Here is a 24783-nt window from a genome sequence, read left to right as displayed (position 1 = left end):
CGACACATACAACAACACAGAGTTATACATGGAGTAAAACAAACATACAGTCGAAAAATAAGTCTATATACAATGTGAGCAAGTGAGGTGAGATAAGGGAGGTAAAGGCAAAAAAAGGCCATGGTAGCAAAGTAAATACAATATAGCAAGTAAAACACTGGAATGGTTGATTTGCAGTGGAAGAATGTGCAAAGTAGAGAGAAATAATGGGGTGCAAAGGAGCTAAATAAATAAATACAGTAGGGGGAGAGGTAGTTGTTTGGGCTAAATTCTAGATGGGCTATGTACAGGTGCAGTAATATGTGAGGTGCTCTGACAGCTGGTGCTTAAAGCTAGTGAGGGAGATAAGTGTTTCCAATTTCAGAGATTTTTGTAGTTCATTCCAGTCATTGGCAGCAGAGAACTGGAAGTAGAGGCGGCCAAAGGAAGAATTGGTTTTGGGGGTGACCAGAGAGATATACCTGCTGGAGCGCGTGCTCAGGTGGGTGCTGCTATGGTGACCAGCGAGCTGAGATAAGGGGGAACTGTACCTAGCAGGGTCTTGTAGATGACCTGGAGCCAGTGGGTTTGGCGACGAGTATGAAGCGAGGGCCAACCAATGAGAGTGTACAGGTCGCAGTGGTGGGTAATATATGGGGTTTTGGTGACAAAACGGATGGCACTGTGATAGACTGCATCCAATTTATTGAGTAGGGTATTGGATGCTATTTTGGAAATGACATCGCCGAAGTCGAGGATTGGTAGGATGGTCATTATTGCACCACCCTGTACATTAATGCACTCTAGAAAACGTGGGTCCATTGCATAATTACTGGCATGTATATGGTGATACAATCCTAGCATATACTGTATGTTTGTATGTGTGTAATAAACGTATTTTTTAGAGAGTAGTCTGGCTCTGTAAATGTTGTGTGAAAATGACCCTGCATGTGAGAATGTGCTGACTGGCATTGATGTACCGTGGGCTCTCCCAGTCAGTGTGATGTGTCAACAGGAAAGCGTTTGGCTCCTCTCTCTGCCACTAGCACTGTGTTAGCGGCTACCAGTTAGCCTTTCCCACTGTGTGTCTGAGAGACAGATGGCATAGCTGTGGGAGGGGGCTGAGCCACCAGGCAGCACTGTCACTACAGGACTGACTGTCTACAGTCTGGGAGAGAGAGAGCTAGCCAGGTACCCCTCCAAGTGACAAGGGAAGGTTTGCAGAGGAGGGAGGGAGGGAGAACTGAGTCTCTCAGTTATATTATGCCTATTCATGTCCGACTGGTGTGTTTCTATCAATGACTGTATATATGAATAGACAAAGCCATAGATCACATTCTTTCCTATGTAAAGGCTCAATAGCGCATTGAAGCAAAATGAAGTAGGTTAAGATGGCATTTCATGGAGACATAACTTGCTTAGTTTGAGCTGCTCCACAAAAGTGTACCACGAAGATTGCAGTTTTTCCATTCACTATAATCAGGGTTCCTGTTTTCTGCAAACAATGTCTGCAGTACCGCGGTCGGCCTTGACCCGCTGTGGCTTCAATGAGAGGGGCATTCGTTCTCCCCTGCTTTCTATGGATGTAATGAAATGGACTGTGAGAGTGGTGTGCACACGAAATGCAAGGCAGCCATGTTTGGATTTGCTGTTATATACAGTCGGGGCGTCCATGTTGTGTTGTGATGTAGTTAACACATGTCTTCCTGTTTGTCTGGCTGCCTACAGGAACCAAGCTAAATAAGGACCTGAAGCACTATCTGAGCCAGCGCTTCCAGAAGTCCTCTCCGGACCACGAACTGCAGCAGACCATTCGAGACAACCTCTACCGCCATGCTGTGCCTTGTGAGTAGCACACAATATTTTAAGTTCTGTTTTCTACTCCTCCTCATCGTCATCTTCTTCCTCCAAATCTTTGTGTTATTGTTTTAATGTCTTATGTTTACTGTGCTGGTTTGGTTTGTAGCTTTGCAAGGACTCTGTGCTGTTTAGTGAAGCTTCACGCTGGACATAGGTGGTCTCATGTTCCCGTATGTCTCTGTGTCATCTGAATGGTCAAATGGGTTGTCAGGTTCTAAGGGAGCTTCTTGCCCCTCAGAGATACAGATACTCAGAATACTATGCGAGTCGTGAGCACTGGATAACACACAGATGGGAGGAGATGGCTTCCTCCTCCCACTGATGAGTGGAACCAGATGACCATGAAGCCCATGCTCTCAATCCTCTTTATCCATTTAATCAGACAGATATTTACCTTTCCCAGTACTATTTGATTAGAGTGACAAGGTCCAACGCTTTCCATGTTTGATATTCCTGGGGGCTTTTGCTCAATCAATATTCACAGTGATTAAACAAACTACATCTTGATCAGAACCTCACGCCCATCTTCACTCCTATTTCTTCTCCGGGTATACAGTATATTACATGATGTCCAAGGATTTGGACCTGTTTTCTGTGGATATTCCCTCCTCTCCTCTCTGTGGCCAGAGAGATAGATGGATGCCCTCGCCTGTTCTCCCCATTTCCATTTGGATCCTAAATCCAGCTGTGTGGACCAATCCCTGTGCAGCAGCTTCGATTATCATCCTTCTGATGTTGGAGATGGAATTCCCTGGTGTTAATGTGCTAGCCATGACAGACAGACGGACAGAAAAGGAAGAGCAATCAACTGGTGAGACCAGGAGACTGTGCAGTCATACACATAACATAGGGGAATAGAATGGATTATTTTTAGCATATAGATGTGTAGTAGTCAGCGACTGCCATTTGGCATTTATGTATGGGATGGCATTCCTTGTTTATTTGTTATACCAAACATTCAGTATTTTATTTATTGGCTAGATTCGTTTAGTCCCCTCACCCAACCCACAATTCAATGTGTCTACTACATTATCAAGGCCTTGATTAGTATGGCATTTCAACACTGTTAATTCTATTCCTCTCCTTCAATGCCTTGTTATCCAAGCATGTTTTCTAAAGCCCCAGATACATCCTTTAATGTGTGCATTGAGAGGCCTGATTGGCCTCTAGCCTACTCCAGACAGGGCTTTTTCCTAATGATTCTCATCATTGGATTTTCAATTAGTTTATTCATGACCCTCTCATGCAAATTGCTGTCTGTATTCCAGGGGCTTTTTCCTCAGGACTTTATTGGAATTACCCAGTGTGCCATATGTCAGCCAGACCGGCCTGGATTGTGCTAGTCTGGTCATAGTGGACGTTTTAATTACCAAAGGCCTAGCTCTTCTCTCCTGACTCCGACTCCCATTGACATCCTGATAAATGGTATTATGGTTAACCAATGAAGGAAACATACCACCGAAGGTGTACAATATGATATGTAGTAATAACAATACATGTATTAATTGGATTCATTTCTTACAAATAGACTCAGTATAGATGTGGAGAGAGAGAGAGGAGGTGAAAGGGCACCAGGACTGGTTATGTTTTTGGCCGTGGTTTGGTTTCTCCCCTTGCCCTTCCAGGCCCTTGTGACTGGAGTTCAGTGTGTGGTGGTATAGATGTGTCTTTGGGTCAGCTAGGGCGTGTGTGAGGAGGCTGTGATTAATGGACAGAAAGCAACTGGAGGTGACAGATGGAGGAGTGTGCTATACTACTGACTGGGGAAATCCTCCTCAAGCCTCCCCTCTCTGGTGCTCAAACCATGCAGTTCAAACTCCCCTTCTCTTATACACACACAAACATCTCTGAGACTATGCTTGACTCCACTCTTTCATCATTCATATCATCAGAGTTTGTCTGTGACGTTATTGTCGCCTGTCCTCAGTGCCTAGTAGACAGGTATTGACCCGGCCAACCGGTTCTCCCTGCCTGCCCTTCTACAGATTCTATAGACGATGGATGGGGAATATCAGCTACAGCATAGACGAGCAGCGTGATGCCTCCGGCTCCTTCTTCTGCCTTTCCTCCTGTCACACTGTTGACTTCTCACACTAGCCTCACTACAGTCCATCTCCAACTACCACAGTCCACTACTATCTCGCTCTCCTCGCTCTCCCTTTTCCTCTCTCTTCTGTCTCCCTTTGCTACCCTCTTTTCCCTCTCCAATCTTCCGGCGTTGGTCGATTTCCCTGCGGTCACCTCACCCGCTCTGCATTCCTGCTCTACATTCCCAATCTTCTTTTCGCTGCTGTAGCTGCTGCTCCCTCTTCTCCGCCGCTGTTTTCCTCTCGTCGCTGTGATGGTCTTGGCAGCAGCAGAGCTCTCCTCTCTGTGTTTGTGCCTCAGCCTGCCTGCCTGTCCTGCATAGAGAGAGATCAACAGGATCCTTGCTGCAGTCTATGGGCTACCGCTCTACCTCTCTCTTCCTCTCTCCCTCGCTCTGCATCAAGGCAAGTGGGCTTTGATTTGTCTGCTGTTGCTGCTATTCTTTTTTGTATGTGTGATGTATTGCCATGCTGGAGCATGGTGGATGGCTTGTGTATAGGTCGGGGTTGGACAGAAGCGAAGAGGGACGATGGAGATCGGCAGACATGCAAGCAGGCTCAGCTACATCTAGCACACAGGCACAGATCGGGGACCACTAATAGCCCTTTTTCTCTGCCTAATTCTATCCTGCCTGGTTTGTATGTGGCGCAGTAGGACTTTGTCTTGTGCTTTTCACAGGCAGAAGACTGTCCTCTCTCTTTAATGTGTCAGCTTGTGTAAGTGTTTGTCTGTCTGTGCATATGTATACAATAATTTCACTACACTTGCAATAACCTCTGCTAACATGTGTATGTGACCAATAAAATTTGATTTGATGTTTCTGTTTGTGCCAGAAAGCTATTGGATGATGGTAGAGTAGATGTGTGGTGAATGAGTGTATCTGCAGATTCTCCTAGCATCAGCTCTAGATGTCACCTGAACAATGGAGCACAGAGCAGAGTATTCTCTCTGCATTGCAGATTACAGAAAGGGAGCTTCACATTGTAAACCATTAGATGGGTATATAGGCAGGGAGGTGTTATTGGTGTTCTCTAGTTTCATCTTTACCCTGTTCTTTCCCTTGTATGGTTGTTTCCTTCAGGCTGGAGGATGGTGCGGTCTGTAGCATGTCATACTGTTCACTGTGTCTAAGCATTAGCTGGGGGTTAGCAGGGAAACTCTCAGTGCTGTGTATCCACTGTGTCTGTAGCCACAGACTGACATAGTCAAGCATCAGTTGGGCTGAGGGAAAACAACCAGGTATGTGGTGTGTAGCTGCGTTGTTGAAAACCTACAGACCGTTTCTTTGTCTAGGCTATGCTGATGGTGTGTATATGTGTGTGCATGTCTACAGGTACATGGTTTTGGGTAGTTGGTATTTGTATATCTGATCCACCAGTCTGACTGACACCTGTAAGGGCTGCAAAGCGTGTTTGTGATGTTAAGAGATTTTTATGATGGTTTGTATCTGTATGTACCTTTTCATACTGATACCTACTCATGTAAAATACTCATGCATTTTAGCACTGTCAAAGCAGAGCTTAAACGATTCATTACAGAACATTTGTGTTTTATTCAACCAGTAGTCATCATCTTACCCCACCCCATAGAAGACAAGATGAGAGCGCACATGTATAGTCAAAGGACACTCAAATGTGAAACAGTTTTTCTGGTTCTATGCTTAGGTATGTCCTCCTCACACCTTGTGACACACACCTTAATAATGGCGCTGGGGGGAATAGCAGCCGTTTTAAGGGCTCCTGACCATATGTGTCCGTTGATCTGAAGTTTTTTTGTACATAATATTTCCGACAGTGCCTTCATTTCCTACTATCTCTTTTGTGCCTTGCGGAAAAGTGGTGCAGGTGACTTATGTATTCAATTTTGCTAGGACACCCCTGGTAAATTGGTGTTCATCTTAGACACCTTTTTGTTGCATTATAACCAGCCATTATAACCTCAAAAAATTGAATAACTTGGTTTGGAAAAGTGAAAATATCTTGGTAGTTCTGACAATTATAACCAACAAGCTATCAATATTCACTGACCCTTTGCTATGAAGCCATATGTGTCCTTTGACGAGATCTGGTGCAACCAATTACCTTCAGAAGTCACATAATTAGTTAAATAAAGTCCACCTGTGTGCAATCTAAGTATCACATGATCTCAGTATATATACACCTGTTCTGAAAGGCCCCAGAGTCTGCAACACCACTAAGCAAGGGGCACCACCAAGCACTATGAAGACCAATGGAACTCTCCAAACAGGTCAGGGACAAAGTTGTGGAGAAGTACAGATCTGGGTTGGGTTATAAAACAATATCAGAAACTTTGAACATCCCACGGAGCACCATTAAATCCATTATTAAATAATTGAAAGAATATGGTACCACAACAAACCTGCCAATAGAGGGCTGCCCACCAAAACTCACAGACCAGGCAAGGAGGGCATTAATCAGAGAGGCAACAAAGAGACCAAAGATAACTCTGAAGGAGCTGCAAAGCTCCACAGCGGAGATTGGAGTATCTGTCCATAGGACCACTAAGCCGTACACTCCACAGAGCTGGGCTTTATGGAAGAGTGGCCAGAAAAAAAGCCATTGCTTAAAAAATACAAAAAATAAGCAAACACGTTTGGTGTTCACCAAAAGGCATGTAGGAGACTCCCCATACATATGGAAAAGGTACTCTGGTCAGATGAGACTAAAATTGAGCTTTTTGCCCATCAAGGAAAAAACACCATGTCTGGCGCAAACCCAACACCTCTCATCACCCAGAGAACAACATCCCCACAGTGAAGCATGGTGGTGGCAGCATCATGCTGTGGGGATGTTTTTCATTGGCAGGGACTGGGAAACTGGTCAGAATTGAAGGAATGATGGATGGCTCTAAATACAGGGAAATTATTGAGTGAAACCTGTTTCAGTCTTCAAGAGATTTGAGACTGGGATGGAGGTTCACCTTCCAGCAGGACAATAACCCTAAGCATACTGCTAAAGCAACACTCGAGTGGTTTAAAGGGAAACATTTAAATGTCCTGGAATGGCCTAGTCAAAGCCCAGACCTCAATCCAATTGAGAATCTGTGGGATGACTTGAAGACTGCTATACACCAGTGGAACCCATCCAACTTGAAGGAGAAGGAGCAGTTTTGCCCTGAAGAATGGGCAAAAATCCCAGTGGCTAGATGTGCCAAGTTTATAGAGACATACCCCAAGATAATTGCAGCTGGAATTGCTGCAAAAGGTGGCTCTACAAAGTATTCACTTTGGGGGGATGAATAGTTTTGCAGGCTCAAGTTTTCTGTTTTCTTTTGTCTTGTTTCTTGTTTTTTTCACAATAAAAAAAATGTTGCATCTTCAAAGTGTTAGGCATGTTGTGTAATCAAATGATACAAACCACCCAAAAATCTATTTTAATTCCAGGTTGTAAGGCAACAAAATAGGAAAAATGCCAACGGGGGTGAATACTTTCGCAAGCCACTGTATGACTGAAAAGAGCTTCTGGACATCAGAACAGCAATCACTAACTTCGATTTGGATTGGTACTTCAATGAGTCAGAGATGGAAGACATTCTGTTCATCCTGGACCAGGCCCAAATCCCCAACACTCGAAGAAGGAAGAGGCGTCGTTATAGAGCCCGGCAGGACTACGTCGGCGAGTGGAAAACCACCTCTACCTTCCGTTCCTTTGGCAAACATGCAGTGACTGAAGACTAAACTTGCTAAGCTAAGTTTGAGACTATCCTATCAACGTGATCCGAAGAACTGTCATATTCTATGTTTCTCTGAATCATGACATGGAAAATCATAAATCAAACTGTTTTTTATATGCATTGGCAGGACAGAATGGCAGCATCGGGCAAACTCTTAACAACGCTGCTGCACAAGCTCTAATATTAAGAAAGTCTCAAGGTTCTGCTCGCCTGAGTTAGAATACCTCATGATAAGCTGTAGGCCATACTATTTACCAAGAGTTGTCAGCAATATTTTTTGTAGTTGGCTGCTTACCACCACGAACTAATGTTGGCACTAAGACTGAACTCCTGTATAGGACAATGAGCAAACAAGAAAATGCTCACCCAGAGGCGGCACTCCTGGTGGCCGGTGATTTTAATGCAGGAAAACTCAAATCCATCTTCCCTCATTACTACCAGCATATCAACCGTGCGACTAGAGGTGAAAGAACTAGATCACCTTTACTCCACACACAGATGCATACAAAGTTCTCCCTAGCCCTCCATTTGGCAAATCTTACCATTACTCTGTCCTCCTGATTCCTGCTTACAAGCAAAAACTCAATCCGGAAGTACTAATGCCACGCTCAATACAGAAGTGGTCCGATGAAGTGGATGCTAAGCTAAGGGACGGTTTTGCTAGCACAGAGTGGAATATGTTCCTTGATTCATCCGATGGCATTGAGGAGTATACCACATCAGCCACCAGCTTCATTAATAAGTGCATCAACAACGTCATCCCCACAGTGACTGGTTGGAATATGTGATATGTACGTACATATCCCAACCAAAAGCCAGGGATTAGAAGTAACATCCGCAATGAGCCAAAGGCGAGCTGCCGCTTTCATGGTGCAGGACACTAATCCGGTGGCTTATAAGAAATAGCCCGTACATCATGCTCTCAGACAAACCATCCAAACCCCAAAATCAAAATGCAGGTTTAGAAGCACGGTTAGGAAAAACTCCCTGAAAGGCTCAAAGTGCTGTACAGAAACCCAGCCTAAAAACCCCAAACATAAATGCAAGCAATGCAGGTGTGAAGAAGCACGGCCAGGTGGACTGGGGACAAAGGTGTCATCATGTCAGGTAGTCCTGGGGCATGGTCCAAAACCTAGGAAGAAAGAAAGAGAGGAACCAGGCTATGTGGGGTGGCCAGTCCTCTTCTGGCTGTGCTGGGTGGAGATTATAACAGAACATGGCCAAGATGTTCAAATGTTCATAAATGACCAGCATGGTCGAATAATAATAAGGCAGAACAGTTGAAACTGGAGCAGCAGCACGGCCAGGTGGACTGGGGACAGCAAGGAGTCATCATGTCAGGTAGTCCTGGGGCATGGTCCTAGGGCTCAGGTCCTCCGAGAGAGCAAAAGAAAGAGAGAAGGAGAGAATTAGAGAATGCACACTTAGATTCACACAGGACACCGAATAGGACAGGAGAAGTACTCCAGATATAACAAACTGACCCTAGCCCCCCGACACATAAACTACTGCAGCATAAATACTGGAGGCTGAGACAGGAGGGGTCAGGAGACACTGTGGCCCCATCCGAGGACACCCCCGGACAGGGCCAAACAGGAAGGATATAACCCCACCCACTTTACCAAGCACAGCCCCCACACCACTAGAGGGATATCTTCAACCACCAACTTTCCATCCTGAGACAAGGCTGAGTATAGCCCACAAAGATCTCCGCCACGGCACAACCCAAGGGGGGGCGCCAACCCAGACAGGATGACCACATCAGTGAATCAACCCACTCAGGTGACGCACCCCTTCCAGGGACGGCATGAGAGAGCCCCAGTAAGCCAGTGACTCAGCCCCTGTAATAGGGTTAGAGGCAGAGAATCCCAGTGGAAAGAGTGGAACCGGCCAGGCAGAGACAGCAAGGGCGGTTCGTTGCTCCAGAGCCTTTCCGTTCACCTTCCCACTCCTGGGCCAGACTACACTCAATCATATGACCCACTGAAGAGATGATTCTTCAGTAAAGACTTAAAGGTTGAGACAGAGTTTGCGTCTCTCACATGGGTAGGCAGACCGTTCCATAAAAATGGAGCTCTATAGGAGAAAGCCCTGCCTCCAGCTGTTTGCTTAGAAATTCTAGGGACAATTAGGAGGACTGCGTCTTGTGACCGTAGCGTACGTGTAGGTATGGTACGGCAGGACCAAATCAGAGAGATAGGTAGGAGCAAGCCCATGTAATGCTTTGTAGGTTAGCAGTAAAACCTTGAAATCAGCCCTTGCTTTGACTGACGCCAGTGTAGAGAGGCTAGCACTGGAGTAATATGATCACATTTTTTGGTTTCAGTCAGGATTCTAGCAGCCGTATTTAGCACTATCTGAAGTTTATTTAGTGCTTTTTCCGGGTAGCCGGAAAGTAGAGCATTGCAGTAGTCTAACCTAGAAGTGACAAAAGCATGGATTAATTTTTCTGCATCATTTTTGGACGTAGATGGAAAAAAAGCTGTCCTTGAAATGGTCTTGATATGTTCTTCAAAAGAGAGATCAGGGTCCAGAGTAACGCCAAGGTCCTTCAGTTTTATTTGAGACGACTGTACAACCATTAAGATTATTTGTCAGATTCAACAGAATCTTTGTTTCTTGGGACCTAGAACAATTATCTCTGTTTTGTCCGAGTTTAAAAGTAGAACGTTTGCAGCCATCCACTTCCTTATGTCTGAAACACATGCTTCTAGCAAGGGCAATTTTGGGGCTTCACCATGTTTCATTGAAATGTACAGCTGTATGTCATCCGCATAGAAGTGAAAGTTAACATTATGTTTTCGAATAACATCCCCAAGAGGTAAAATATATAGTGAAAACAATAGTGGTCCTAAAACAGAACCTTGAGGAACACCAGTTGATTTGTCAGAGGACAAACCATTCACAGAGACAAACTGATATCTTTCCGAGAGATAAGATCTAAACCAGGCCAGAACTTGTCCGTGTAGACCAATTTGGGTTTCCAATCTCTCCAAAAGAATGTGGTGATCGATGGTATCAAAAGCAGCACTAAGGTCTAGGAGCACGAGGACAGATGCAGAGCCTCGGTCCGATGCCATTAAGATGTCATTTACCACCTTCACAAGTGCCGTCTCAGTGCTATGATGGGGTCTAAAACCAGACTGAAGCATTTCGTATACATTGTTTGTCTTCAGGAAGGCCTTTTCTAAAATTTTTGAGAGGAATGGAAGATTCGATATAGGCCGATGTAGTTTCTTATATTTTCTGGGTCAAGGTTTGGCTTTTTCAAGAGAGGCTTTATTACTGCCACTTTTAGTGAGTTTGGTACACATCCGGTGGATAGAGAGCAGTTTATTATGTTCAACATAGGAGGGCCAAGCACAGGAAGTAGCTCTTTCAGTAGTTTAGTTGGAATAGGGTCCAGTATGCAGCTTGAAGGTTTAGAGGCCATGATTATTTTCATCATTGTGTCAAGAGATATAGTACTAAAACACTTGAGCGTCTCTCTTGATCCTAGGTCCTGGCAGAGTTGTGCAGACTCATGACAACTGAGCTTTGAAGGAATACGCAGATTTAAAGAGTCCGTAAAGTCCGTAATTTGCTTTCTAATAATCATAATCTTTTCCTCAAAGAAGTTCATGAATTTATCACTGCTAAAGTGAAAGTCATCCTCTCTTGGGGAATGCTGCTTTTTAGTTAGCTTTGCGACAGTATCAAAAAGGAATTTCGGATTGTTCTTATTTTACTCATTTAAGTTAGAAAAATAGGATGATCTAGCAGCAGTAATGGCTCTTCGGTACTGCACGGTACTGTCTTTCCAGGCTAGTCGGAAGACTTCCAGTTTGGTGTGGCGCCATTTCCGTTCCAATTTTCTGGAAGCTTGCTTCAGAGGTCAGGTATTTTCTGTGTACCAGGGAGCTAGTTTCTTATGAGAAATGTTTTTAGGGGTGCAACTGCATCTCGGGTATTGCGCAAGGTTAAATTGAGTTCCTCAGTTAGGTGGTTAACTGATTTTTGTCCTCTGTCGTCCTTGGGTAGACAGAGGGAATCTGGAAGGACATCAAGGAATCTTTGTGTTGTCTGTGAATTTATAGCACGACTTTTGATGTTCCTTGGTTGGGGTCTGAGCAGATTATTTGTTGCAATTGCAAACATAATAAAATGGTGGTCCGATAGTCCAGGATTATGAGGAAAAACATGAAGATCCACAACAATTATCCCATGGGACAAAACTAGGTCCAGCTTATGACTGTGACAGTGAGTGGGTCCTGAGACATGTTGGACAAAACCCACTGAGTCGATGATGGCTCCGAAAGCCTTTTGGAGTGGGTCTGTGGACTTTTCCATGTGAATATTAAAGTCACCAAAGATTAGAATGTTATCTGCTATGACTACAAGGTCCGATAGGAATTCAGGGAACTCAGTGAGGAACGCTGTATATGGCCCAGGAGGCCTGTAAACAGTAGCTATAAAAACTGATTGAGTAGGCTGCGTAGATTTCATGACTAGAAGCTCAAAAGACGAAAACGTCATTTTTTTTTTGTAAATTGAAATTTGCTATCGTAAATGTTAGCAACACCTCCGCCTTTGCGGGATGCACGGGCGATATGGTCACTAGTGTAGCCAGGAGGTGAGGCCTCATTTAACACAGTAAATTCATCAGGCTTAAGCCATGTTTCAGTCAGGCCAATCACATCAAGATTATGATCAGTGATTAGTTCATTGACTATAATTGCCTTTGAAGTAAGGGATCTAACATTAAGTAGCCCTATTTTGAGATGTGAGGTATCATGATCTCTTTCAATAATGACAGGAATGGAGGTGGTCTTCATCCTAGTGAGATTGCTAAGGCAAACACCGCCATGTTTAGTTTTGCCCAACCTAGGTCGAGGCACAGACACGGTCTCAATGGTGATAGCTGTGCTAGTGGCAGACTCCACTATGCTGGCAGGCTGGCTAACAGCCTGCTGCCTGGCCTGCACCCTATTTCATTGTGGAGCTAGAGGAGTTAGAGCCCTGTCTATGTTGGTAGATAAGATGAGAGCACCCCTCCAGCTGGGATGGAGTCCGTCACTCCTCAGCAGGTCAGGCTTGGTCCTGTTTGTGGGTGAGTCCCAGAAAGAGGGCCAATTATCTACAAATTCTATCTTTTGGGAGGGGCAGAAAACAGTTTTCAACCAGCGATTGAGTTGTGAGACTCTGCTGTAGAGCTCATCCCTCCCCCTAACTGGGAGGGGGCCAGAGACAATTACTTGATGCCGACACATCTTTCTAGCTGATTTACACGCAGAAGCTATGTTGCGCTTAGTGATCTCTGACTGTTTCATCCTAACATTGTTGGTGCCGACGTGGATAACAATATCTCTATACTCTCTACACTCGCCAGTTTTACCTTTAGCCAGCACCATCTTCAGATTAGCCTTAACGTCGGTAGCCCTGCCCCCTGGTAAACAGTGTATGATCACTGGATGATTCGTTTTAAGTCTAATACTGCGGGTAATGGAGTCGCCAATGACTAGAGTTTTCAATTTGTCAGAGCTAATGGTGGGAAGCTTCGGCGTCTCAGACCCCGTAACGGGAGGAGTAGAGACCAGAGAAGACTCGGCCTCTGACTCCGACTCACTGCTTAATGGGGAAAACCGGTTGAAAATTTCTGTCGGCTGAATGAGCGACACCGGTTGAGCGTTTCTACAGCATTTCCTTCCAGAAACCGAGAGAAAGTTGTCCGGCTGCGGGGACTGTGCCAGGGGATTTATACTACTATCTGTACTTACTGGTGGCACAGACAGGCAATGCGTCAATATAGGACTAAGATTGAATCCTACTACACCGGCTCTGACGCTCGTCAAATGTGGCAGTGCTTGCAACTATTACAGACTACAAAGGGAACCCTAGCCGTGAGATGCCCAGTGACGTGAGTCTACAAGATGGGCAAAATGCCTTTTATGCTCACTTTGAGGCAAGCAACACTGAAGCATGCATGAGAGCACCAGCTGTTCCGGAAGACTGTGTGATCATGCTTTTGGCAGCCGATGTGAGCAAGACCTTTGAAACAGGTCAACATTTACAAGGCCACAGGGCCAGACAGATTACCAGGACATGCACTTAGAGCATGCGCGGACCAACTTGCAAGTATCTTAACGGACATGTTCAACCTCTCCCTGATTTAGTCTAATACCTACATGTTCCAAGCAGACCACCATAGTCCATGTGCTCAAAAAGCAGAGGTAACCTGCCTAAATGACTACTGACCCGTGGTACTCACATCTGTAGCCATGAAGTGCTTTGAAAGTCTGGTCATAGCTCACATCAGCACCATCATCCTGGAAACCCTAGACCCACTCCAATTCGCATACCGCCCCAACAGATTCACAGATGACATCATCTCAATCACACTCCACATTGCTCTTTCCCACCTGGACAAAAGGACCACATTTCTTTCTTCTGAAACTCTTCAGTCTATTCTTGTTCTGAGAAATGAAGGCTTTTCCATGCCGAGAAGGTCAGCATCCCGGAGTCGCCTCTTCACTGTTTGTTGAGACTGGTGTTTTGCGGGTACTATTTAATGAAGCTGCCAGTTGAGAACTTGTGAGGTGTCTGTTTCTCAAAATAGACACTCTAATGTACTTGTCCTTTTGCTCAGTTGTGCACCGGGGCCTCCCACTCCTCTTTCTATCCTGGTTCGAGCCAGTTTGCGCTGTTCTGTTAAGGGAGTAGTACACAGCGTTATACAAGAGCTTCAGTTTCTTGGCAATTTCTCAAATGGAATACCCTTAATTTCTCAGAACAAGAACAGACTGACCAGTTTCAGAAGAATGTGCTTTGTTTCTGGCCATATTGAGCCTGTAATCGAACCCACAAATGCTGATGCTCCAGATACTCAACTAGTCTAAAGAAGCAATTATACTGGCCTTCTTTAATCAGAACAACAATTTTCAGCTATGCTAACATAATCACAAAAGGGTTTTCTAATGATCAATTAGCCTTTTTAAAATGATAAACTTGGATTAACTAACAAAACGTGCCTTTGGAACACAGGAGTGACGGTTGCTGATAATGGGCCTCTGTAGATATTCCATTAAAAATCAGCTGTTCCCAGCTACAATAGTCATTTAAAACATTAACAATGTTTTTATTTCTGATACATTTTATGTTATTTTAGTGGACAAAAAAATGTAAATGTCCTTGTTTTTGAAAGAAAAACTAAGTGACCCCAAACTTTTGAACTGTAGTGTATATATTACCTCAACTACCTTGTACCCCTGCAAATTGACTTGGTACCTATACTACTTGTATGTACTGTTGTCTTTTATTGTATTGTGTTACGATTTCCTTTTTTTTCAACTCTGCATTGTTGGGAAAGGGATTGTAAGTAAGCATTTCACAGTAAAGTCTACACCTGTTGTGTTTGGCGCATTTGAGAAATACCATTTAGTTTTATTTGGCAGCCACTAAAACATGGCAAACGTCAAAAGGCATATTACTGGTGGGCAAAACAATGTCAATATCCTCCAAGTCATAGACAAAGTAGGTTTATTACCTCTTTTTAGTAGTCATCCAGGGGTCTTCAACCATTTCTTGACCAGGGTCCCCCGCCCAGGCAAACTGGCGACCCAGGGACCACCATCATATGTTAGCAAAAAATGGTGAATAATAATGGCAACAAGAAGTGGCCCTATCAACATTTTCAAATATATAGATTCGGTATTTAGATCCATTATTTTGACCTCTCCACCATATAATTGGAAGAGGTAATCCCTTAACATACCTTTCTAGCTAATAGACTAACTCCAAACACATTTTCACTAATAGCAGCTGTTAAGCTGGTTAAACAAAGGCTCGCCATGTGTTGGCAAAAATGAACGTCAAGGAAGCTTACCAGCAGCCATCTCCACTTGCCGTGACTGGTACTCGCGGGTGCTTTTTCAAAGCCTATGTGAGATAAAGTGAGTGTAATAAACTCCACAAATTGTATTCTGTTGTTGCTATCGATATTCATAAAACATTTCAATAAAAATACTTTTTTTCCACTTTATATAAAAAACTGTATTAAAATAATATATATATAAAATGGTTTGAGGGATGGGGTGCTTTTGGATGGATGGATCTTGGGCGGGGGGGGTGAATAAAGGGCTTTTAATGTCTTTTGAAATGTCATTACGCTGACATCATCACTAGTTTAAGTCAACGAAAGGCATTGTGGATTCAATGAAGGGAGGAGTCTCTGGGGTACATACCCAAACCCCTCCACACTCACCTTCAGCAAACACACACTAACAGGTTGTGTGTGAGGATGTGAATTCATCCTGCTAGTGATTATTTTCCTATGTAGCTTCTGTGTTGAGTGCCTGGAAGCATATTTTCAGTGTTCTCAGACCTCTTGTTCTTTTGATGATAAAAGAGATGGACTAACCTAAACTGCTGGCTGATCTAAAGTAAGAGAGTTTCTCATTGGGTAAGGTCTCATTTTGAAGCACCGATCCAGCGGGGGTAACATGATTCATGTCTGTCCCCCAAAATAGCAGCTTTCTTGTCTCTCTGTGCAACCTAGGGGATATCTAACATTCCCATAGACACTTCTGCCCTGTTTTCTGAGGAGTTTGCTTTGTCAGGTTGGGTTTGTTGTCTGAACTCATGTAAGCCTAAAGTGCTCCCTCTGCTGTGAAAGTGAAAAAGGTGAGACTGAGGACATCGAGATTTGAATCTTGTCTTGTTATAATGTTTATAAAATCAAAAATAAACACAGCCATTTATTTGTTTTGTAATATAGTCAAGGATGTAGCCATTTCCTAAATGAAGTGGCTTTTCTGTAGGCAAACATTTCCCTCATTCCTGGTTATTCAGGGTTTTTATCTGGATCAAAATGGAGCTTCAATGCCATACAACTCTCCTTCTGTGACCTCCAACTGCTCTTAAATGCAAGTAAAACTAAATGCATGCTATTCAACCGATTGCTGCCCGCACCTGCCCGCCCGTCCAGCATCACATACTACCCCATATACTACTGACCACTGCAACCTGTACGCTCTCGTTGGCTGGCCCTTGCTTCATACTCGCCGCCAAACCCACTGGCTCCAGGTCATCTACAAGTCTCTGATAGGTAAAGCCCCGCCTTATCTCAGCTCACTGGTCACCGTAGCAGCACCCACCCGTAGCACGCGCTCCAGCAGGAATATCTCACTGGTCATCCCCAAAGCCAATTCTTCTTTTGGCTGCCTTTCCTTCCAGTTCTCTGCTGCCATTGACTGGAACGAACTGCAAAAATCACTGAATCTGGAAACTCATATCTCCGTCACTAGCTTTAAGCACCAGCTGTCAGAGAAACTCACAGATCACTGCACCTGTACATAGCCCACCTGTAAATAGCCCCACCAACTACCCCATCCCCATACTGTATTTATTTATGTATCTTGCTCCTTTGCACCCCAGTATATCTACTTGCACATTCATCTTCTGCACATCAACCATTCCAGTGTTTAATTGGTATATTGTAGTTACTTCGCCACCATGGCCTATTTATTGCCTTATACCTCCGTTATCCTACCTCATTTGCACACACTGTATATAGACTTTTTCTACTGTTTTATTGACTGTATGTTTGTTTATTCCATGTGTAACTAACTCTGTGTTGTTGAATGTGTCAAACTGCTTTGCTTTATCTTGGCCAGGTCGCATTTGTCAATGAGAACTTGTTCTCAACTTTCCTACCTAGTTAAATAAAGGTGAAATACAATAAATAGGTGATGTGGAGGCGTGGCCATTGGCATGGCCAGTGGTTACAAAAATTATTGAAGCCCTCATGTTGACTGCAGTGACAAAAGTTATTTGTTTTAAGCTAATTTCCTGCAGTTCTATACATTTTGTCATTTGGTTCAAATAAAATGTTTCATTTTTAAAGTAAATTTCATGCATTCTGCACATTTTGCCATGAGGCTGAGAGAAACATTTGCAGTTTAAAGCTAATTTCCTGCAGTTCTACATGTGTTTCCATGGTTTATGCTATCTGAGTGACTCAAACATTATAACAAAATCAATGTGTGCCCCATACATGACAAAAATACTCCTGAATGCATAATGTTTAGGATTTTATATACTCTGACTGTTGAGACTTTTATTTTATCTTAAAAAAATGTATATGTATGCCCATTATCTCTTCTACATACTTTATCTTGTTTTAGTTATTTAAGTTTACACTGAAAACTTTTTTTCCATCCAGAAAATGTATTATTATTATTTAAAAAATGTCAGTTTGGACAGAAATAATTGTTCATTAGGAGATGCTGTATTGATTGAGTTAGTTGTAGTGTGGTCAGACTTGTATGCCTCAGAGACTCAAGGGGTTAAGGAACAGGAACTCGTGGCTGATTCTTTACCCCACGCCCTTTCTCCCATCACCCCTCCTGAAGGCATCAGCATGCTTCAGTTCAGCTCATTTTGAGACACCGTAGCCAGTATACACTTCCTCAAAATAGTCATAATTAAAGTAATTTTTACATTTTTGACTAGGGAGACCTTAGTCGTGTATTTTGCATCTGACTAGGATGTTTGGTGTGGTATTTCTAACGTGAAGAAATGTGCATAAGGATGAGTCGTCTCACGCAGGAGTTGTCTCTCCCTACTGTTCACCAGTTGCGGACGAGGGGGCGGAGACTTTGGCTAATGACTTCGGCTTGCCTTGAGAGAAAATAATGTGTTTGGCAAACAGCTGAAAAAAACCTTTCCGAAGTCCAGAACAAACAAAAACGTCACAATGTCATCATAATATATGCACAAACTGTTCCGAACCGTTTCGGCTGGAGACATGTGGATAGATGAAACCCCCCCCCCCCCCCCCTTTGCCTTCCGAACAGCCTCAATTCGTAGGGGCATGGACTCTACAAGGTGTCGAAAGCGTTCCACAGGGATGCTGGCCCATGTTGATTCCAATGCTTCCCACGGTTGTCAAGTTAGCTGGGTGGTGAACCATTCTTGATGCACAGGGGAATCTGTTAAGCGTGAAAAACCCAACAGTGTTGCAGTTCTTGACACACTCAAACCGATGCACCTGGCACCTACTACCATACCCCGTTCAAAGGCAGTTAAATCTTTTGTCTTACCAATTAACCATCTGAATGGCACACACACAATCCAAAGCTTAAGAATCCTTCTTTATCCTCTCCTCCCCTTCATCTACACTGATTGAAGTGGATTTAATATAGGGGATCATAGCTTTCACCTGGATTCCCCTGGCTGGTCTATTGTATGGAAGGAGCTGTGTTTTGTATACTCAGTGTATATTCATGCACCCACACTCTACATGCCACATCTCATTCAGTCCCTAATCTAAGCCTATTCCACCCCATCCCCAGCCTTTTGTCCAGACCAAGCCCCATCCTTCTAGCCTGAGCAGCCCAGCCCCAGTTGACCAGCTCCGTCCATCCCTGCCCCGTGCTTGCCTTTGGTAGTGTTGATTGCGGGGGTCACATGATGTGTGGGGATGGGCTCCCTTGCTGGGACTGCCTTGTTTGTCAGAACAGAGGAACCATGTGTGACAACGTCTGTGTGTGATAGAGAGATATATAGGCTACGGAGGGGGAGAGAAAAAAGGGAGGGGGGAGCGAGGGCAAGCGAGACTAAGTGAGAGAGCGAGAGACTGAGAGGAGGTGGGTAGGTGCATGTGGGAGACTGGAGATGTTGGTTTGGTTCAGTCAGACAGGAGCAGAGCGGAGGAGCACAGCACTGTAAGTGTTTGTGTGTATGAGTGTATATCTCACATTGGCTGAGCCTGGACTCTCAGCCTGGCAGGAACAGGAAAACCCATCGGACAGAGGGACAGACCGACAGATATCGACAGCGAATCACAGACAGACTGGGGGAGGAAGTAGCTTGGATGCGAGCGTCTGATGCGCTCCCTGTGGATAAAGAGCTATCTGTTTTGTGGGGTTTTTCATCCTACCTGACTGGATTCTCTGCTGTGTGTCGTGTAGCCCTGGACTTGCTGAGGAAATCACAGCGCAGAGGTATTTGCTCACTATTTGGCTTTGGCTTCAAGGATTTAATGGTTGGGGTGGGAAATAAGGAATGGAGAGATAAAGAGAGTGTGGTAGTGGGGGGGATTGCTGTTCATCAGGCGGAACATATCAGTATATGAGACAGAGGCAGATCGCTGGCAGACATGTCAGCTGATGTGTTTTGGTCAAACGGAAGCTGTCTGTGTCTTGTGCGTGTGTGTCTGGCGGAGACAGCAGTGCTCTGTGACGGGGGCTCTATTATTAAGCTGTGATCTGTTGACATGCCTGCACCAGAGCTGGCTAGCAGCAGGGTTTCCAGGATACTAGTTTACCCCCTCTCCTCTCCTCCTGTCCCCCTTGCTGTCTCCCTCTCTCTCTCTTTCCCTTTCTCTCTCCCTCGATCCATCTCTCTGTCTGCTCCTCCCCTCCACCCCCTGGCGCTCTCTCGCCATCCCTCTGTAAATTGATTGTTTTAAAGCCTTTCTCTCTCTTACCCTCTGCCGTCGTGCTAGCCTTCGGTGAAGGAGCTTTTACAGCTGAAAGAAATAACCATCTTGGTTGTGGTATTTTAGGCAGGTTTCTGGGTAATTTAGTCTCAGTGGCCCTCAGATTTTTCTTATTTTAATCCCCCCTCCCTGATGCTTCCCCCTCTGTTCAAATAATTTAGTGCTGAAAACAGGCTTTGCAGAGGAAAATGGAGCATGTCACAGGTTGAGGGAAAGGCCTGTTTTGATCTCATTCTGTGTGTGTGTTCCTGTCTCTCTCTCCTCACCATGAGCCTCTTTCAGCCAGCATTGTGAAAACAACAGCCTCTCCATAAAACCTCTCTGATCAATGTTGCCAATCAATCAAAAGCCATAACAAAGCCTGTCGACCTCTTCCTCCTAAAATGGGGGTGGGGGTAGTCTGTTCAGTCCAGTGGTGCCTGGGCTCGGAATGCGACCCCTGACCCGCAAGGGAATATGTGGAGTGGAAAATGCTGGAAAGGACGGCCTGTGTGCTATGGATTAACCCATTGGTGGGGCAGATGGTTGTGTTCCTCATGGAATTGGGAGCACGGGCACTGAACCCAGTCTTCACCCATCCCTGTGACCCCTTCCCCTGCATGCACACACCAACATGCCAGCTAGATCAGGCCAAGATGGAGGCCATGATGGAGGTGTATGCTTATGCTACTGTACTGAGAATATGCTCGCCGCCTCTTTGTTTGCTGTCTGGAAAACCTGCATGAAAACATGCCTCAGTCAGTCATGCGAAACAGACTAGTGTGGTATCAGAAATGCTACTCGATTAGCCAAGTGTACAATTGTCAGTGGGTGATATCTTTGTTTTGTTTGCTGAAGATTAGGTTGTGTTACATTATGTATCTGTGTGTGGAGGGGAGAAGAGGACATCAGTTCCTCTCCTTTGACATTGCCAGGTTAAAGCGGCAGATGTTTGGGTGAGGTCGCTGGTTTGAGACAATAATATGTCAAGACTGTAGACAGGCAGACGGACAGGCAGACGGACATATAGACAGAGGGAAACCCAAAAGGAATGCACATCTTCTTTCATGGAAGTCAACATCGGCAAGGCAGCTTTGTACCAAATCAAGTGGCGTTGCTGCTATTGTGCTGAAACACAAACTCAGAATTGTAGCTTGACGGGAATATGGTGAATCTTAAATGAATTTCCTGTCTCCCGTCACGTTCTTCTTGCCATGGACAGAAGCATCACTATGCAGTTGACTTAACAGGTCTTCTGTAGGTAATTACCCCTCTGTTCGCTCTCATTTTAGACCATTCATCTCTGGAAGAGAGATGTTAGTGTGCACAGCACATAGACACAGTGTCTCACCGATTCACCTCTCTCTCCCCTCTCACGTGAGACGTGCACTGACTACAGACTGAGAATAGAGACACTCACTCTAACCCACGCTAGGCTGTTTAAGGCAGAATACCCTGACCAACATCCATACAAGTTTATACTGTTTAGTGGATCCATTGTGCTGCAGTGCAGGACTACTGTATATAGATTGATGATGGCTTATCAGGAAAATACCTGTTGTACACATACAGTTGAAGTCGGAAGTTTACATACACTTAGGTTGGAGTCATTAAAACTCGTTTTTCAACTATTCCACACATTATTTGTTAACAAACTATAGTTCAAATCAAATTTTATTTGTCACATACACATGGTTAGCAGATGTTAATGCGAGTGTAGCGAAATGCTTGTGCTTCTAGTTCCGACAATGCAGTAATAACCAACGAGTAATCTAACCTAACAATTCCACAACTACTGCCTTATACACACAAGTGTAAAGGGATAAAGAATATGTACATAAAGATATATGAATGAGTGATGGTACAGAACGGCATAGGCAAGATGCATTAGATGGTATAGAGTACAGTATATACATATGAGATGAGTATTGTAGGGTATATAAACATAAAGTGGCATAGTTTAAAGTGGCTAGTGATACATGTTATGCATAAAGATGGCAAGATGCAGTAGATGATATAGAGTACAGTATATACATGTACATATGAGATGAGTAATGTAGGGTATGTAAACATTATATTAAGTAGCATTGTTTAAAGTGGCTAGGGATAAATTTTTACATTAATTCCCATCAATTTCTATTATTAAAGTGGCTGGAGTTGAGTCAGTATGTTGGCAGCAGCCACTCAATGTTAGTGGTGGCTGTTTAACAGTCTGATGGCCTTGAGATAGAAGCTGTTTTTCAGTCTCTCGGTCCCTGCTTTGATGCACCTGTACTGACCTCGCCTTCTGAATGATAGCGGGGTGAACAGGCAGTGGCTTGGGTGGTGTAGGTGTCCTGGAGGGCAGGTAGTTTGCCCCCGGTGATTCGTTGTTCAAACCTCACTACCCTCTGGAGAGCCTTACAGTTGTGGGCAGAGCAGTTGCCGTACCAGGCGGTGATGCAGCCCGACAGGATGCTCTCGATCGTGCATCTGTAGAAGTTTGTTGAAGACTTTTGAGGCGCTACTGCGCCTTCTTCACAACGCGGTCTGTGTGGGTGAACCAATTCAGTTTGTCCGTGATGTGTACGCCGTGGAACTCAAAACTTACTACCCTCTCCACTACTGTCCCGTCGATGTGGATAGGGGGGTGCTCCCTCTGCTGTTTCCGGAAGTCCACAATCATCTCCTTTGTTTAGTTGATGTTGAGTGTGAGGTTATTTTCCTGACACCACACTCCGAGGGCCCTCACCTCCTCCCTGTAGGCCGTCTCGTCGTTGTTGGTAATCAAGCCTACCACTGTAGTGTCGTCCGCAAACTTGATGATTGCGTTGGAGGTGTGCATGGCCACGCAGTCTTGGGTGAACAGGGAGCACAGGAGAGGGCTCAGAACGCACCCTTGTGGGGCCCCAGTGTTGAGGATCAGCGGGGTGGAGATGTTGTTACCTACCCTCACCACCTGGGGGCGGCCAGTCAGGAAGTCCAGTTGCACTGGGCGGGGTCGAGACCCAGGGTCTCGAGCTTGATGACGAGTTTGGATTGTACTATGGTGTTAAATGCCGAGCTGTAGTCGATGAACAGCATTCTCACATTTGTATTCCTCTTGTTCAGATGGGTTAGGGCAGTGTGCAGTGTGGTTTCGATTGCGTCGTCTGTGGACCTATTGGGGCGGTAAGCAAATTGGAGTGGGTCTAGGGTGTCAGGTAGGGTGGAGGTGATATGGTCCTTGACTAGTCTCTCAAAGCACTTCATGATGACAGAAGTGAGTGCTACGGGGTGATAGTCGTTTAGCTCAGTTAACTTAGCTTTCTTGGGAACAGGAACAATGGTGGCCCTCTTGAAGCATGTGAGAACAGCAGACTGGGATAAGGATTGATTGAATATGTCTGTAAACACACCAGCCAGTTGGTCGCGGCTGTGAAGGACGTGGCTGTGGATGCCGTCTGGGCCTGCAGACCTCTGGTCTGATGAAACAAAAATAGAACTGTTTGGCCATAATGATCATCGATATGTTTGGAGGAAAAGGGGGAGGCTTGCAAACTGAAGAACACCATCCCAACCGTGAAGCACGGTGGTGGCAGCATCATGTTGTGGGGGTGCTTTGCTGCAGGAGAGACTGGTGCAGTTCACAAAATAGATGGCATCATGAGAATGGAAAATTATGTAGATAGTCAGGAAGTTAAAGCTTGGTCGCAAATGGATCTTCCAAATAGACAATGACCTTAAGGACAACAAAGTCAAGGTATTGGAGTGGCCATCACAATGCCCTGACCTCAATCCTATAGAAAATTTGTGGGCAGAACTGAAAAGGCGTGTGTGAGCAAGGAGGCCCTCAAAACTGACTGTTACACCAGACCTGTCAGGAGGAATGGCCCAAAATTCACCCAACATATTGTGGGAAGCTTGTGGAAGGCTACCTGAAACATTTTCACCCAAGTTAAACATTTTAAAGGTAATGTTACCAAATACTAATTGAGTGTATGTAAACTTCTGACCAACTGGGAATGTGATGAAAGAAATATAAGCTGAAATAAATCATTCTCTCTACTATTATTCTGACATTTCACATTCTTAAAATGAAGTGGTGATCCTAACTGACCTAAGACAAGGACGTTTTACTACGATTAAATGTCAGGAATTGTGAAACTGAGTTTAAATGTATTTGGCTAAGGTGTATGTAAACTTCCGACTGTATGCTTGCATACACAGTCGTAGTCATCTGTTTATTATCATTGAGAATGACCACACAACAAACAAACCTTGTTCTACAGAGTTGCTTAGTAATCAGTGGTTGAATAGAAGCAACTGACTCATTCCCTGAATCCCAGCTATAGAACAGTAATTATAGGCTTGCCTTGGCTCCAATACTATTTTGTCATTTTAATTGTTCCACATCAGTGATTTGCATCATTGTTTCTTCAGAAGTGCTCTCTTAATGAATTATATAATGTTTTGGGGTAGTCTTGGGGCTTTGACATTTTAGAGACACATGGATGCAGTTTGGGTTTTGGCAGGAGAGGGATATGTGTTGACCAAAATGTAAAAACAGTAATAGACTCAGGCAGCCTCATAGCCCGCTGTCCAATTTGAGGTCACATTAGCATAAAGTGTGTGACTGAAGAATGGACTACACTGCAGTCGACTTAGGGTTCTGCTTTATTATATCAATGTCCACTATTAGAGTAGATGGGGACAATAGAGGGATGAGAGGGGGAAAAATGCAGATA

At 44.5% G+C, this 24783-nt stretch overlaps 1 protein-coding gene across 11 annotated transcripts in view; it reads left to right on the top strand.

The window, feature by feature from the left end:
- Positions 1-24783, top strand: part of LOC135540135 (membrane-associated guanylate kinase, WW and PDZ domain-containing protein 1-like) — a 175182-nt gene that overhangs the window by 78222 nt on the left and 72177 nt on the right. For 9 of the 11 annotated variants that reach the window (XM_064966546.1, XM_064966544.1, XM_064966542.1 and 6 more), the window contains exon 2: positions 1708-1824. In XM_064966546.1, the coding sequence (XP_064822618.1) occupies positions 1708-1824 (117 nt within the window). Of the gene's footprint in view, positions 1-1707; positions 1825-2600; positions 2651-19214; positions 19602-24783 lie in introns of those variants that run through there. The other 2 variants (XM_064966548.1, XM_064966547.1) reach the window with 2 other exon arrangements.

The sequence above is a fragment of the Oncorhynchus masou genome, chromosome 5 (genome assembly GCF_036934945.1).
Source record: "Oncorhynchus masou masou isolate Uvic2021 chromosome 5, UVic_Omas_1.1, whole genome shotgun sequence".
Classification (NCBI taxonomy): Eukaryota; Metazoa; Chordata; class Actinopteri; order Salmoniformes; family Salmonidae; genus Oncorhynchus; species Oncorhynchus masou.
Note: the sequence above shows the minus strand (reverse complement) of the source record. Positions and strands in the feature narration are given on the sequence as shown.